Source organism: Ambystoma mexicanum, chromosome 2q, assembly GCF_040938575.1.
Source record: "Ambystoma mexicanum isolate Mex_15411 chromosome 2q, UKY_AmexF1_1, whole genome shotgun sequence".
NCBI lineage: Eukaryota > Metazoa > Chordata > Amphibia > Caudata > Ambystomatidae > Ambystoma > Ambystoma mexicanum.
This window is the reverse complement of record NC_090924.1, coordinates 218,270,715-218,286,405: the sequence shown is the minus strand read 5'-3', so window position 1 is coordinate 218,286,405 and position 15,691 is coordinate 218,270,715. Positions and strand designations below refer to the sequence as shown.

Here is a 15,691-nt window from a genome sequence, read left to right as displayed (position 1 = left end):
AGGTCTTCCAGAGGTGACTTCTGGAAGAGCTCCCTCCACCTAGCTAGCCTGTTCTTCAGTGCACATGGAGTCAGAGCGTCGCAAACGGAACAACCCTCCCAGCTGTGATCCGGGCCTAGGCAGCAGAGGCAAAGGGCATGGGGGTCGGATGTAGGGAAGAGCCCCTCGCAGAATGGACACCTGCTGAAGCCTGCTAAAGTCAACATGCACCGGGGAGGAGCGTGGCGTCGGAGGACCAAGTACCTAATTGAAAAGAAAAAGACAAAGAGAAGAATATCCAGAGAAGAGCGTGTGGCATTACATGGCTAAAGCCAAATACAGAAGTGCTGGTGAATTCGCCCGTTCCCGTTGATGCGGAGAAGGGTACTGAGGAGTGGCGCGGGTGGGCAGAGTCAGGCGAGCGCATTTTCCCAGGGGCGCGCCCCCAGGCTCCTCTAAATTTAAAGGGGAAGAAGATTTTTCTGGTGAAAAAAGGTTCCGCCTCTCGTCCCTCACAAGGGATGCCCACAGTATGGAGGAAAGGGGAAGTGGCTTAAGAGTATGGTATGATACCAAAGAGTCGTCACAGTAAACCAATGAAACAGAGAAAAGGGAGAATCCATTTGAGAGGATTTCCAACTGGCCCAACGCGGGAAAAGAGTGGACTTGTGAAGAGAAAGTAAATAATCTAATAAATCAAGCGAGAGAGAATAACCACAGCAGAAGGGGAAAGTAAGGTGTCAAGGACACGAAAAAGAAGCTGAAGAGCCCTATTTCTGAACTGAACCAATGGGCAAGGGTAGTTGCGAAGAACTACCGGCGAATAAGTTACCAAAGTGACTGTGCTGAAAAGCAGACTACTGAAGAAGGGAGCCATTTTCTGGTGCCTTAGTTCCTTGTGATAGGGACAGAATAGCTTAGTTTTGGACAGAGGACAGATCTTCCTTTTGGACTCACCAATGACTGACAAGCACCATAGTTTGTTTTGTGTTAGGCAGGGAAAATCCATAGTCTAGGGATAGTTAGGAGTGTGCACCATTTAATTAAATCAATAAAATACTTGAAAATTAAAGATATCAGTCTCTGTTCTTCTTCTGACCCACCGCAGGGCTCAGACTGAGCGGCCATAACAAACGTTATAAATACATTCAAATCCCATGCCAGTACCACGAAAACTCTTGGGGAAATAACTAGTTACACAAATCACACAATGACTGCATAACAGTGGGGATTGTCAAGTATGAGCCATGTTCCGGGCACGTCTTGAACACCGAAATAGCAGCGACAATCTGCAGGCCCACCTGGGCCCAGGATAGCCGAAAATCCAACACAGGTTATAGAAAGGATAAAGGATCCAGGTCCTTCTCCCGCCACCAGATAGAATGTTTACGCCACCTACAGGCCGAATGGATTTCGTAGCGGGCCTCTGAGCTGAAAGGAGCACATCTAGGATGATGGTCAACAAGCCCCACTCCTTGCGCCTCAGCCTCAAAGTAGCCAAGCATGAGAGCCCAGGCTGCTGAGGATTGGGTGATGGACCCAACCCTCCGACTGGGAGAGCCAGTCGACACTTGTCGGAAGGCGCCAAGGAGGGCAGATGAGCTTGTCCAGTAACTCCAGACACCACATTCCCTGGTGCTAGTCGGGAGCAATCAGGATCTTTGTAGTTCCGAACAGGCAACCTCCGGAGAACCAGCAGAATGACAGGGATCGGCAGGAACTCATAAAGGCGGTCAAAAGTCCACTCGACCAACAGTGTATCCCGCACAGCTCCCAGACAAGGAAATTCCCTGGAGCAGTACAGCTTACACTTCCTGTTGACACTTGAAGCAAAGAGGTTTACTTGAATGAAGAGTTCCACCAAAAGGAGAAGGTCTCCTCCAGAACTTCAGGACAGAGCTCCCACTCATGGGAGGCCGAAGTTTGTCTGCTCAAGGAATCCGCTGTGACACTCTCTCATCTGGCCAGATGAGCCAGTATCAGAGACACACCGGTCTCCAGAGCCCAGAACCACAGTCGCATTGCTTGTCTGCATATAGGCAAAGGACCCCCACACCACCCTGTTTGTTGAGGTAATGCATGGCCTCTGTGTGGTCCGTCAGGATCAGCACAGGCTTGTGTTTTACAGAGGTAAGGAAAGCAACCAAAGCCAGCCTGATCCCTCCTCAGCTCCAGCAAGTTGATGCGTTCCTGAGGCTCCACGGGAGACCACAGTCCGCTCACCATTATGTCTGACAGGTGAGCGCCCCAACCAGTCAGAGATGCGTCCGTGACTGTCACCTGGGGCCAAGGTTGGTGAAACATCGCGCCTCTCAGCAAGTTGTCTCGCACGCGCCCACCACGCGAGATCCTAAGCCACCTGATTGGAGACCTGTAAAAGGTCTGACATGTGGCCCTGAAACGGTTATCATTGGTAACAGAGAAAACTGAAATGGTCTTATGCAAAGCCTCGCTTCCCTCACCACTACAATGCAGGAGGCCAGGATGCCCAAAAGGCCCAGGAAATTCGAGGCCAGAAATTGTTCTTGGGATTGGAGGACATTGACCATCCGAAAAAAATGTTTGCCACCCAGTCCTCGGGTGAGAAAGCCATGCCCAGGTGAGTGTCCAAGACTGCCCTGAAACCAGAGAGACTAGGACAGCGAAACTTGAGACTTTTGGATGTTTGGGGAAAAGCTCAGGCTGTGCAAGAGTGCATGTGCAGAATAAATGCTCCAACAATAGATCTGGGAAGCGAGCAGACGAGCCAGTCATCCAGGTAGGGAAAGGCATAAATGGCCTCTCACCTGTGGCGAGCCGCTACCACTGCCAGCAGCTTCGTAAAAACCCTGGGAGCCAAGGATACACCAAACAGCAGGACCATGAACTGGTAATGGTGTTGACCCACCACAAACTTTAGGTACTTCCTGTGCTTTGGATGAATCAGCACAGGGAAGTAGGCATCCTGAATGTCCAGGGAAACCAACAAGTCCTGCAGATCGAGGGCTTGCAAAATATGGGCTAAAGTAAACATCTTGAACTTGTCCTTGCATAGGAACAAGTTGAGCAGCTGCAGATTCAGAATGAGGCACAAGCTTCCATCCTTCGTCGTCACCAGAAAGTAGGTGGAGTACCACCCTTTCCCTAGCACAGAACTCGCTCGATTGCACTTTTTGACATACGTGGATGGACCTCCTCCAGGAGGATGCAGTCCTGAGACAAAGGGATTGCCAGAGGGCCGTAGTCTGGGGGCGCTGAAGAAATGGGAGGCAATATCCATGTCAGATGACCTGCAAGGGCCAGGCATTGCATGTGGTCTTCGACCATTCCAGGCTGAACAAGGCAAGCCCACCCCCACCGGTGGCGATGCAATCACTGAGGTTTGGTGCCCTGGGGTGCAGTGGGGACAGCGGTCACTGTAATGCCCCAGCTGGGTACCATTTCCTCTACCTCCGGGGAAGTGCCTGCCTTGCCTTCTTACCAAGGGAGACCGACCATAGCCTCTCGAAGCAAAGGCGGAAAAGTGTCAAAAAACCCTGCCCCGAGACGAGGGCCATACAGAAGGCTGTTGCACCGCTAGCCCCAAAGACATTAGACGACTGGGCCTTCTGGAGGGTGCCATCAGCCTTTGCTACAAAAGGGTTATAGGCATTGAAAGGCAAGTCCAACAGCATGGTCTGGGTATTGGCTGCAAATCCGGACATCCTCAACCACGAGTGGCACCTGACCATTGTGCTAGTGGCCGTGGACTTACCCATACAGTCTGCTGTGCCCAGTCCTGAATGCAGCATCTGTCACCTCCTTGCCGTCAGAGACCAAGGACAGGAAAATTACCCTCATCACACCCTACGGAACGTACTTAGTCCCATTGGTCACTGCGGTCCAAAGGCGAACTTTGCCATGGCGCAAGAAGCCTTCATAGCCTCTGGTGCCAGTTGCCTGCGCCACAGGTGCCGTGTCTGGAGCCACTGGTGTTTGGTGCAGATGTTCAACATCTTCAGATGGAATTTCTCTCATTCCTCTAGCGTGGAGGATTGGGTCGGAAAAGGTACCTGCGCCTGAGGCTCAGGGGACTCCCTAGAGTGATGGCTCTTCTTCTTCGGAGAGGAAGATGAATGTTGGTGTGAGGACTTATCGGGCAGCGGGGCCTCCTCTGATGCTACTACTTATTATTTTCCTTTTCCTTGTGCAGAGCGGTTTGTTCTCCGGAGCGTCGTTCTGTGCCATGCGACCTCGACCGAGACCGCAGAGTCTCACCCTTCGCCTGGTGGACGAATACGAAGATCTTCACTGCCCTTTCCCGGAGAGCTTTCGAGTGCATGGACTGGCATGGCCCGCAATCTTGGGTGTCATGGACCTCACCCAAGCAGTATAGACAAATCCGGTGTGGATCCAGGACCGACATTTGCCGGCCGCAAACTGCACAAGACTTGAAGCCTGAAGCCTTCGACGGAGGAGGCATGGTGTAGTTTTAGAAAAATGGAAACTTAACGAGCGTGTTCCCAAGGAGTGAACAGAGCGTGTGGAAAAAAGGAATGCCAGTCACAGGGTGCAGCGCCACTATAAATACTGACGTCATGTCCAGCGCACGTCCTGGCAGCGGAAACATTTCCGAAGAACAGCTGCGCTGGGATAGGCATATTATAGATGAGGCATCCAGACCGTGGGAGGAAAGAATCCATTTGAATATACTGCTATGCCATATGCTCTGTCCCGTTCCGTGGGGCATACCAACAGTATGGAGGGAAAGGGATGGGATGTAAGAGCATACAAGAAACATTTCAAGGGGTAAAGGGCTACCTGGGAGCCTGGGATGTTTGATCGCAGAAAAAAGCGCAAGAAGTCTTAAAGGCAGAGCAGGCATTCAAACAATTTGCATAGTCAACATATTCCTCCTTAAGGATTGACCTTAACTCAATAATCAGAGGAAAAACCATTCACTATCTCCTGAATGTGACAATTTCATACCAAGGCCCTTCAGAAGTATTTACAGAAGTACATCCAGCATCCGACTTTGTGTTAGCACAGAAGGGCTCATATGGGCTTGTGGCCACTTTCCCTTATTATGTAACCAGTGCTGCAGGAAGTCTGGAACATACAGTTCGAGTTTCCTTCGCAGCTGCAAACAAGAGCAGGCACGTTAAATAGAGTAAAAAAAGGAGAGTTAGTAAAAATAGTAGAAGGGTTAAACATACAAGCAAGAGTTTACTAACTCTTCCTAGTTCTGACTAGTGACAACACGTACATTCACTGAGGTGACATTAAAACAGTGTACAAAGTAAAACAACTCAGAACATTTAAAATTATGTTTTAATATGTTTTAAGTGTCATACTGCCCTCAATGTAACTATACAATATCCCATAACAGCCTGTCGGTGTAGAAACGTTTGCACATAGGATCCATCATTGAGTGAATATGTATTTGTCCAACTGCAAATGTAGAAATACTTTGTACCATACTCCTATAAAACAGCTTCTCAAAATATTGAACAGGTACTCCAGCCATCAATTAGGACAAATAAGCATGTGTATTTCTTATGATAAACGCGTACTGAATATTTCTTTCAAAATATGTCAGAGGTTCTATTCATGACAAATATGTATTAAAGAAACGCGTTACCTGTGGATAAGCATCTTCAAATGCGCGATCTGGCGTCATGTGTTTGATAACATCAGCCAAAATAGTATTAACTTCACGTTTCTGCAAGAGAAAAAAAAAAAGAATGCCATCAGAAAAAAGATCACTATAAAAAACACATGCACGGAGAAACAATGCAAACGACACAGAAAAAGCACTGTTCTTTGATTTTTTCTCAATTGTCACATGTAACTAAAAGGCAGATGTTACTAATTCCCAACATTACATGCATGGTGCTGTCCACCAGTATAGCCTTCCAGGTCTTTTAAATATGAATCAATAATTTCTGCTTTGCAAATTCCTCACTCTGACCTCATTCTGCTGTTAGCGGTCTGCAGTATGTGCTTCTTTTAAAACATATTTTGAACATTCTCAAGCACGTCATCAATGCCCCGCTTTTTCTAATTACTTCGCAATCACACAGACTCCTTTTTAATCCTCCAAATGTTTCTCCCAAGAATGCTATCAAAATCCAGAAGATTTGTATATGCTAAATATTTGAGATGCCAGGTGTTTAGAGGTCTAGATAAAGAGGACCAATAGAGAAGGTTCCTAAATTTCAATGGTTTTCCTCATTTCAGCTTGCATTCACACATAATGTGTATACAAATAGTTCAACTTTATGTGGACTACTGCCGCATCCCAACATTTTGAAACACTTGAACCTCGTACCTATGATTTGGCATTAGCCTGCCTCCTGTCCTCAAGCGTTACTCCTTAATCTAACCTTCTCACGAGGGATAGGAACCTTGCTCAGCCTGGGATGGGAGACCTACCCAGGTGGAAGCTAGAGGCAGTCCTCCCCTAAAAGGGAACAGTGGCAGCTGCGAGTGCCCCAATTCCTATCCCCTTCCCAAGTGCCTACTTGTATGTGAACAGTACCATATTGCATCATGGGCCACCGCTGTTGCAGCACAGCAACCACATGCTGAGGAAAGGGGGGGAGCTTAACCACCTATTTGTAACCTCCAATGATTGTATACCTCCCAGGCAAGGAAGACAGAACCAGATTGGTTGGGCCAGTAATCAAGTGGGAAAAGTAGGGGGATAAGAAGGGAAACAGAAAAAGTGGGTTTTTCAGGTGAGATCAGTGGAGGAGAAGGTGGCGGAATAAGAGTCGAGCAGGAGGAAGAATGGAGGACTGTTGTGTGGAGGCGAACTGGAGAAAGTATGAGTTATTGGCTGATGAGAGCAAGTCATACTGTGTGGTGAGCGTTAGTGCAAGTTGATTGAGAGAGTGTTAGAGAGAGTGCAGAGAGTGAGTGAAAAGTATGTGTCAGAGTAAAAGGAGGGTGGCAGGGAAGAAGGTGGGGCGATAGAAGTAGTGTGGAGTGGTAGCAGTATGGAGGAGGGAGTAGTAACATCAAAAGGTGGAGGCAGGTAGTAGCAGCGAGAGAGACATCAGAGGGACACAGAAGAGGAAGACGTAGGGAGAAGTAGAGAAGGTGGATGGAGTTGATGCAAGAAAGTAGGAAGAGGAGAACATAAGTCACAGACAGGTAGAGGAACATCAGGGCGTGAAAAGAATGAGACAGAGTTGGGGAGTGTGTCTGTTATTAACAACGTTTATAGTGTAGGATTAGCTTATAAAGTACCAGAGGAAGCTTAGATAGAGAAGGTGATTGCCCTAAGTCCTCACTGACAGCTATCTAGAGATCAGACAGTATGGGTCAATAATCCCTATAGGCATTACCCAAATTGTTCGTTTACAATTGTTCGAATGAACAATTGACCGAATTTAAAGGGTCACAATTGACCTTTTCACAATTGACCGTATATATATATATATATATACCGAACTTTTCACAATTGACCGTATATATATATATATATATACCAAACAGATATATATATATATATATATATCTGTTTGGTAATATATATTTACTTATATATATAGGGGTTTTGGGGGGTTTGGCGTTAGGTGGGAGGTTGTTGGGGGTTTCCCCCCACATATATGTTAAAATTGACCTTCACAATTCGGTCAATTGTGAAAAGGTCAATTGTAATATAACCTGGGGGCTGTAGACGGCTGGGCTAGGAGGGAAAATGCTACATCTAGATGAGAAAATGGGGAACATCCCTTGCGCCTTGCCCAAAAACTCAAACACCCTTGAACCTTCTCTGGGATTTGGAGCATTTTTTAAACCATCTGTGACAGGACTTTGGAAGCTATGTGTTTAAGAGGTCTGTAATGTCTGAATCTAAGTTGCCAATATAGTTTTTGATGATGGCTAATGGACTGGAGGCCATTGGAAAACAGACGTTTTGATTATATCTCCCAGCAGGAAGACTTATGGCAGGAAGACTTATGGCAGGATCACCATTATGGATTATACAAAAGATACTCCCAACATTTGGGCACACCATACCGCAGTCAGACATGGAAACATACAAGTCAATACAAAAATGAATACATACCGTGAAGTGTCGGCAAGTATACTCCACCCACACCTCAGCACAGCTGATATAATCCTAAAAAAGAGAGTTTTGTAAAAGAAATGTGTAGAACTTTCAGGTAAATTATCAGCTACCATGTTTAAAATCATTCACATGGCATCCAATAGTAAAAATCAAAGTTAAAGTGTTTTCTGTATGACAAATAGATTCCCCCTGTAAATGCCATACATTTTTTATGAAATGAGACCATTTTGTTAAACTACCTAAATTAATATAACTGTTCATTTTGTGTGGATTGTTTTTTCCAAGTACTTTATAATAAAGATGGCCAGTACAGAAATGTATTTGTCCAGGATACAAATATTAATTACAGTTCAACAGCATACTTACTAGTATTAGAATTCAGGCCATTAATGCGAAGGTGAACGCATCATGAGGTCTAATTAAATACAACAACTCAGAGGTCAAAAGCATAAACAACAGAGTACACAACAGAAGTATGTAAATTAAGAATGGGACAATACATGGGATAATATTCTATCGGGAGGGATCCTTCATTTGTTTTAGACACAAGAAAATAAAAAGTTGTCTTTCTCTCTCTCATGAAATGCATTTAACATTACATTTCCCATTCACATCTGCTACGGATTGTCAGCCTATTGGTGCAACAGGGCTTGGGAATGTGGCTGCACTGTATGTAGGCAGTGGAAGATCACACTATTGAGCCTACCACACTACCCATGCTCAGCACATTATGCTGTCGGCTGTGGAGTAAAGGACTCTTTAGGATGCATGGGGCTACACAAATAAAACTACCACAGTTCACATATGACCCTGCTGCCTTATCCTAGCTCTCAAACAGGATGCAGTGGATTCAGTGGAACCCACCCCAGCCTCTATGAGAGGCAGAAATGAGTGGTGTTGAGGGCCAAGGTAGGATCTGGCAGCCTCAGTCCTCGCCTCCCTCTGATCATAAAATATTGTTGGGACTGGTCAAAGCTACAGCGAAGAGGACCCGTCAACACACCCACCACACAAAGCCACAGAGCTGGTGTTTCTTTTACTCTGGAACAGGCACAGTGACGCCGACTGAAGAAACCTGTGGGCCCTGGTGTGTTCCTTTCCATTCTCAGTTGCTATTTTGGCTTTGAAGTAAGAAAAAATGAGTAGTATTGTGTGTGACATGTGTCTTTATTGTCGCAGACCCTCCGAGTGACTGTCTGGCCCACTGCACAGAAATAATTGCCCCAGCCTCAGATCACCCCAAAACCCAGCAACTCCACTTTCCAACCACAGAATCATTGCCTATTTGCCACTACCGCGGACAGGGAAAGGAGGTCAGGGCTTGCAGTGGCACTATCTCTTCCCTTACCCTAAGCAAAACTGGGGTAATATTGTTTCTGATGGATGGATCCTCTGACGGATTCCTCATCTTCAGATATATACACACGAGCGCAGCTGCCATCAAAATCTTTTTTCACCCAGCAGAGGGTGTCGGCAGTGACCTCATTCGATGGTCCATTTCTCGATTTGGGAAAGGACGATGTCTGCAACACAAATAAGGCACTCAAAGCCCTGTGACCTCAGTTCCACCTCCCTTTTACCCCGTGCTCAGCAGCTGAGGAAACTATTAAGGTAGAAATCTGGTATTTCTTGGATACCTTATGCTTCTTTCCCTCAAGACCAATAGCTTGCTTGTTGTGGGGATTTCTTTGTGGGCAATGAGGAATTGGTGGGAGGTGCCAACCAACAAAAAGAACATTGCCCCTGATAAGTAAAGGCTAATTGTAGCCCTTCTTTTAACAGTACTGGAAGGAAGAACAGTGAAGGAAGACAAACTGCCAATGTATTGAATGTTGCAAAGACTGAGAACAAGAAGAGCACGAGAATACTACAGAGAAGAGTGTTACCACAGCTTCTGTCAATCAAAGTGACCTTATTAGTATTGTGTATTTATTTCATTTTTATATAGTGCTTTACACCAAAGCACTGTACATGAGAACAGAACGGTACATTAAAATAGAGATAAAATATAAAACACAGCAGAGATCTGTATTTACATTAACCTTCTCAACAAGTAGAGAAAAGATAAGATCTCAAAGAGACCCAGAAGGTATAGAGAGAAATCGAACGAAGAGAGAGAGGGAGAGAATTCCAGTGTAAAGGTGCAAGAAGAGAAAAAGAGCGAAAACGAGACTGAGAACAAGGAGGGAGAGGAGCGACAAGAAGGGAATGGGAAGAAGAGCGGAGTGAATGAGAAGGAGTATACATGAGATGAGAGAGGATAGATATGAGGGTGCAAGGCCATGGAGGAATTTAAAAACTAAGCACAGAAAATTACATTTTAAACAGTGATGGAAAGAAAGTCATCCTAGATCAACCGGAGAGGACGAAATAGAGTCGCAAGGAGAAATTGAACAAGAACAGAGGCATTGAACACATATTTCAGAGGGGCTAGACAAGATAAAGGAAGTCCAAAGAGGGTAGAAGAACAGTAGAAGAGCCAGGAAAAGATTAAGGCAGACACCAGGAGTTGAGTGGCCTTAAAGGTCATGAAAGGCCGGGCTTTTGGAATGTTGTGCAGGTGGAATCGACAGGAACAGGCAGATAGAGAGATGTGATGATTAAAGGAGAGATCTGAGTCTAGATAAAGACCCAGATTATGGGCCATTGAAGAAGTAGGTAACTGAGCATGGGCAAATTATATGAATGGGTGGGAAGGGGAGATAGAATGGTGGTGGAAGGAAAGAAAATATCCTTAGTTTTGGCAGCATTGGGTACCAAGAAGTGGTCCGTCATCCAAGATTTAATAGCAAGGAGGCAGGCGCTGAGCTAATTGTGAATATCATTGGTGAAGTGCGGGAAGGATAGAAAGAGTTGAGTGTCATCAGCGTAGAAATGGTGGGATAGCCCAAAAGAAGAAATTATACCAGCGAGTGAGGAGGTGTAGAGAGAAAAGAGGAAGGCACCAAGGACAGAGCTTTGAGTAACACATAGGTAAGAGGAAATGTTTTGGAAGAAGCCACGATCCAAGAGACTGAAAAAGTCCTGTGGGACAGGATTGATTCGAACCAAGATAGAATAGAGCAAGAAACACCAAAAGAAGAGAGGGCCGACAATAGAAGCGTGTGGTCAACAGTGTCAAAAGTTGCAGAAAGATTCAGAAGAATGAGACGAGATGAGTGTTTAGAGTGACGTGCATAGTGTAGGGAGTGCAGAACATAGAGGAGAGCAGTCTCAGTGGAATAGCCAGGATGAAAGCCAGACTGAAAACAAGGAAGAATGGAGTTACGAGAGACAAAAGTGGAAATCTGAGCGTAAACAATACGGTCAAGAATTTTAGAAAGGTATGGCAAGAGCGAAATGGAGTGGAGAAGGGTACATCAGCAGAAGGTTTCTTTATGATCGAGATGATAGTAGCGTGCTTAAATGAGGATGGAAAGATGGAAGTGGATAGACAGGAGTTAAACAGAATTGTAAGATAGAGGACGAGTAAAGGATAGACGTGTGGATGGAATGGAGTCCATTGGGGAAGAGGTGGGTTGAGCCCGAGCAAGGAGGAGAGAGGTCACCTCATTAGTAATAGGGGTGAACTCAGCAAAAAACTCCCTGGGAGGTACCAAAGAAGTATAAGGAGCCGACTGCATGATAGAAGAGTCAATAGCAGATCAAGAAGAGGAGACCTTAGAGGTGAAATAAAGGGCAAGGTTGGAAGCAGAAAGCGTGGAGTAGACTGAATGGTCAGGCGTAGAGGGGAAAGGGTTTTAAAAAGCTGTCTATGATGAGAAGTCTGGGAGTGTAAAAGATCAGAAAAATAAGTTTGTTTGGCAGAGTGGAGACAGTTGTCGTACAGAGCATGGTAAGAAGTATAGGAACTGTTTCCTACTTTTTTTGCTTCAACCAGCATCTTTCTAGTGGCCGGAGAACACGTCGCATGGCCCAGAGGTGGGGAGAAAGCCATGGTTGAGGGAGGTTTCTTGTGGGAAAAAAGTAGAAGAGGGACAGAGTGAGTCAAGAGACTAAGAGAGCAAAGAGAAAAGAACAGATGCAGCTTCATCAGCTGTCAAAGTCGAAAAGGATGAATAGGAGACCAGATTAGAAGTACAAGCAGAAATAAAGAGTGAACTATTGAAGTTGCGCAGATTGCGCCGAGAGTAAGAAGAAGAGGTTGGGAAAGCAGAAGTGCAACAGGAAGACGTTCCGAGACAGAAACAGAAAGAAGATGGTGGTCGGACGAATAGACTGGGAGAGTGAAGACACAGAAGATGTAACAAGAGAAGAAGTAAATATAAGATCTAAGCAAGATCCAGAGATATGGGAAGGGGAAGTAGAAAGAGGAAACAAGAAATGAGAATCAAGAATAGTGAGAAATGGAAGAGCAGAATGTGTCGTTGAGAGATGAAGGTTAAAATTACCAAGAACTATGAGTGGAATAGTAGTAGGAAGCAAAAAGGACAACAGGGCATCAATGTCCTCACAAAATGAGGCTACAGGCCCAGGTTGGCGGTAGATCAAAACATGCTGGGGTGGACCAAACTATATGAAAAAGAAACAGAAGTGAGGCTAAAGAGAGAGAGAGGTGAATGTTTAAGCCAGCAGGACGCCAGTGAAACCTGGGAGATTGTAATCTCCAAACCTGAGAGTGAAGTTGGAAGACAAAGTTTGATCCCTTTAGGTTCTTGGTCATCTTTTGACCCGTCCGGTAATGGCCTCTGTGGTTCTGGTATGCTGAGAGCTGCTGTACATTCAGAAGGAGAACCCGGCAAGCGAGGGGCGCATTGAAACCTGTAAGGGCGAACTTGGGCTTCGGGAGACTGCAGCAAGGCACGTCTCCAAAGTTAAAGAGATGAACAGCGGGACGCCCGAGAAGCGAGTTGTTTGGGAACTAGCGCAGTAGACCTGGAGAAACGAAAAGGTGGGGGTTCAACCTGTAATGGGTGGACCGTTCGGTATGACAACGGTGCTGAGACCGCCTGCTGTAGTCTACAGCAGAGCAGCGCAGGACAATGTGTGGACAGTAAAAGAGATTGTGGCTGTGGTGTGACCTGTCATGGGTGTACCGAGGGGTCCGAAAATTGCACCCAGACCGCCAGCAGTAATTGGCTGCAGAGAGAAGCAGGCTGCAGAAGTAGTAGGAAAGAAGATGCTGAACCAGAGACTGGACCCGCGACCCCAGGCGAATCCGGTGAAGAGTTCCCTGGGAACAGGTATAACTCTGGGAGGGGGCGGGCAATATTCGAGACTGTAAGCCATGAAGAAGCAGATGAAGTAGTGAATCACTTTGTAGTTACCTGGGGAGTTCCACAAGAGTGTGGTGCTGGAGAGTGATGAGGGACACAGCGAGTATTGTTGTCATCCCAGTGGGGGCAGGATAAAGAGTATAAAGAAAGCTGAATGTGTGGAAACTTCCTTGAAGGAATTAAAAGTGTTGTTGAAAACTACAAGGAACATTGCGGAACCAGCTAGGAGAAGGGAGTCATTCTGCTAGCCCTACGAGGATCCTGTAGAACTGTTTGTTTGTTACAGTTTTCTCAGCACCCGCACTCCATTTACCCGCTGATTGAAATCAGTTTTCCATCAATCATGCCTCACACATCCCAGAATATAGCTGCATGCTGGCGTTCCAGGAACCAGACCACTGACCCCCCTCTACCACTTTTCCTAACCCTACCCCCATCACTCCATCTCTCTCTCTCCTCTCCCATCACCCCTACATGCACACTCCTCGCCCCTATCCACCCCACTATACCCAACGCTCCTCCTCCCTCCACCTTACACTCCCACACATCCCCATCTCACACATCCCTTCCACAAGTGCACATTACACTTCCCATAATAGAGCTGCACGCTGGCGTACCAGAAACCAGAACATCGACCCTATCTGCCATTCTACCATCACCACTGTTTTTACACCCCCCTCCTCTCCCGACACCCCTAAACGCACACCCTGTACGCCCTCCACCCCCTCCTCCCTTCTCTCCTACTCCTTCCAATTCACAACCACCTCCCAAACTCACATTTCCCATCCCTAAGCGTAGACCAGGCCACCTTAGCTAACATGCCACATTCAACAGCCCCTCCTACACTCACACGCACACACCATTGGCCCCCAGACATCAGCCCTAAACACAAGCACCAGATCCTCTGTGGGACATCTCACCCTCAATCCTCTCCTCAGCTCCGACCAAGACCAGCCCCAATGCGCCCCTCCCGTAGACAGTCTTGGCCTCCCCTCCAACTCCCAACCCTGGTCCAATCTCTCACCCTCCCCTCCTAAACCTCCAAAACATTCCTGCCTTCAAGCCACAGCACCCTTCTCTGAACCTCATTTCCCCCACGTCTTCCTCCCCTCACAGTCTCTTGCCTACCACCCCAGTGAACCCTCCTCCTCCACCCCGTCTATCCTGCCCAATCACACCCCTCTGCCACCCCTTAGATAGGCCTCCTACCCCTTTCATCTCCCCCTGACCCATGCATGCCAATTCTGCCTCCCACCCCAGTACCTAATCTCCCTCACAAACCGTACATGCTCTTTTGCATCCTCATAAACGCCAGATCTTTCTCCAAACACAAACACATCATTTTTGACTTTACCGCTGATGAAAACCCAGACATCCTCTTCCCCAATGAAACTTGGTTCTCTGACGACTTCGAACCTGTCGCACACAAGGCTCCCGCAACCCCCCGGCTATTCCCCAATCATTCAGAATAGGTCCAACAGAGCAGGAGGATTGGCCATCCTTCACAAACAACACCTCTCAGTCCTAAACACAGTAAAACAACCTGCAGCAACGACAGCGAATCATTACTAGCAAAAATCCAAACCTCCCGCTCCTTCACCCATAGCTTCTAACTCCTTTACAGACCTCCTGGCTACAATATAATCTGTGCAGAAGCCTTTATTGACTCTCTATCATCCATCCTCATTTCACAACAGTCCCTTACCATATTAGGAGACTTATCTGTTTGGACGTTCCCTCCAAACTTATGACCCGTCCACTCATTGATAACATGGAAACTCTGAACATGACCCAACTGATATTACACCCCACTCACATAGCAGGACACACCATTAACACTTTATTCAGCTCCACAGAATTGATCTACACCCTCCCTTTCCGTCCTCTAATTTGGACTGACCACTCTGCCAACTTCCTCTTTCTCCTGACCTTCTCCCTTCCTGCCCCTCCTCTCTCTAGCACTACCTCTCCCCTACTCTCCCCTCCCCTGTACCTCTCTGGAAGAATGTAATTATAAACACCAACCTGGTCAATGCCCTTCTTTGCTCCCTCCCAGTCCTCGCATGCCACGAAGAACCCACCTCTATGGAACCTTTTGACCAATGGCTCTCCAATTACCTCATCCTGCTCACACTGACCTGAAGCCTCCCCTCCTCCCCCCCGAGATCTGGCCCTAACCCTAAATGGTACAAACCCCCCTCAAATCCCTTAAAACTCATAAGCATCGCCTGGAGCGCATTTGTAGGGCCAACCACACGCCTCAAAACAGAGCCACTTATGTCAGACAGACCAGGACCTATAGGATGGAAATTAGGAAAGCCAAAAGATCCTTCTATGGAAATCGAATGTCCAACTCCTGTAACCCTAACAGAGAACACCACAGGAACATCACAGAATTCAAGACTCCAAGCTGCTCAACCCTTCCCTCCCCCACTCCCAAATACTCTGCGATGCC

At 46.8% G+C, this 15,691-nt stretch overlaps 1 protein-coding gene across 3 annotated transcripts in view; it reads right to left on the bottom strand.

Annotated features, from left to right (window-relative positions):
• The window catches only part of VPS35L (VPS35 endosomal protein sorting factor like), a 1,734,364-nt gene that overhangs the window by 749,458 nt on the left and 969,215 nt on the right, over nucleotides 1-15,691 (bottom strand). For all 3 annotated transcript variants that reach the window (XM_069647157.1, XM_069647156.1, XM_069647158.1), the window contains exons 18-19: nucleotides 8,018-8,071; nucleotides 5,579-5,659 (exon numbers count right to left, since the gene is read on the bottom strand). In XM_069647157.1, the coding sequence (XP_069503258.1) occupies nucleotides 5,579-5,659; nucleotides 8,018-8,071 (135 nt within the window). The remainder of the gene's footprint in view (nucleotides 1-5,578; nucleotides 5,660-8,017; nucleotides 8,072-15,691) is intronic.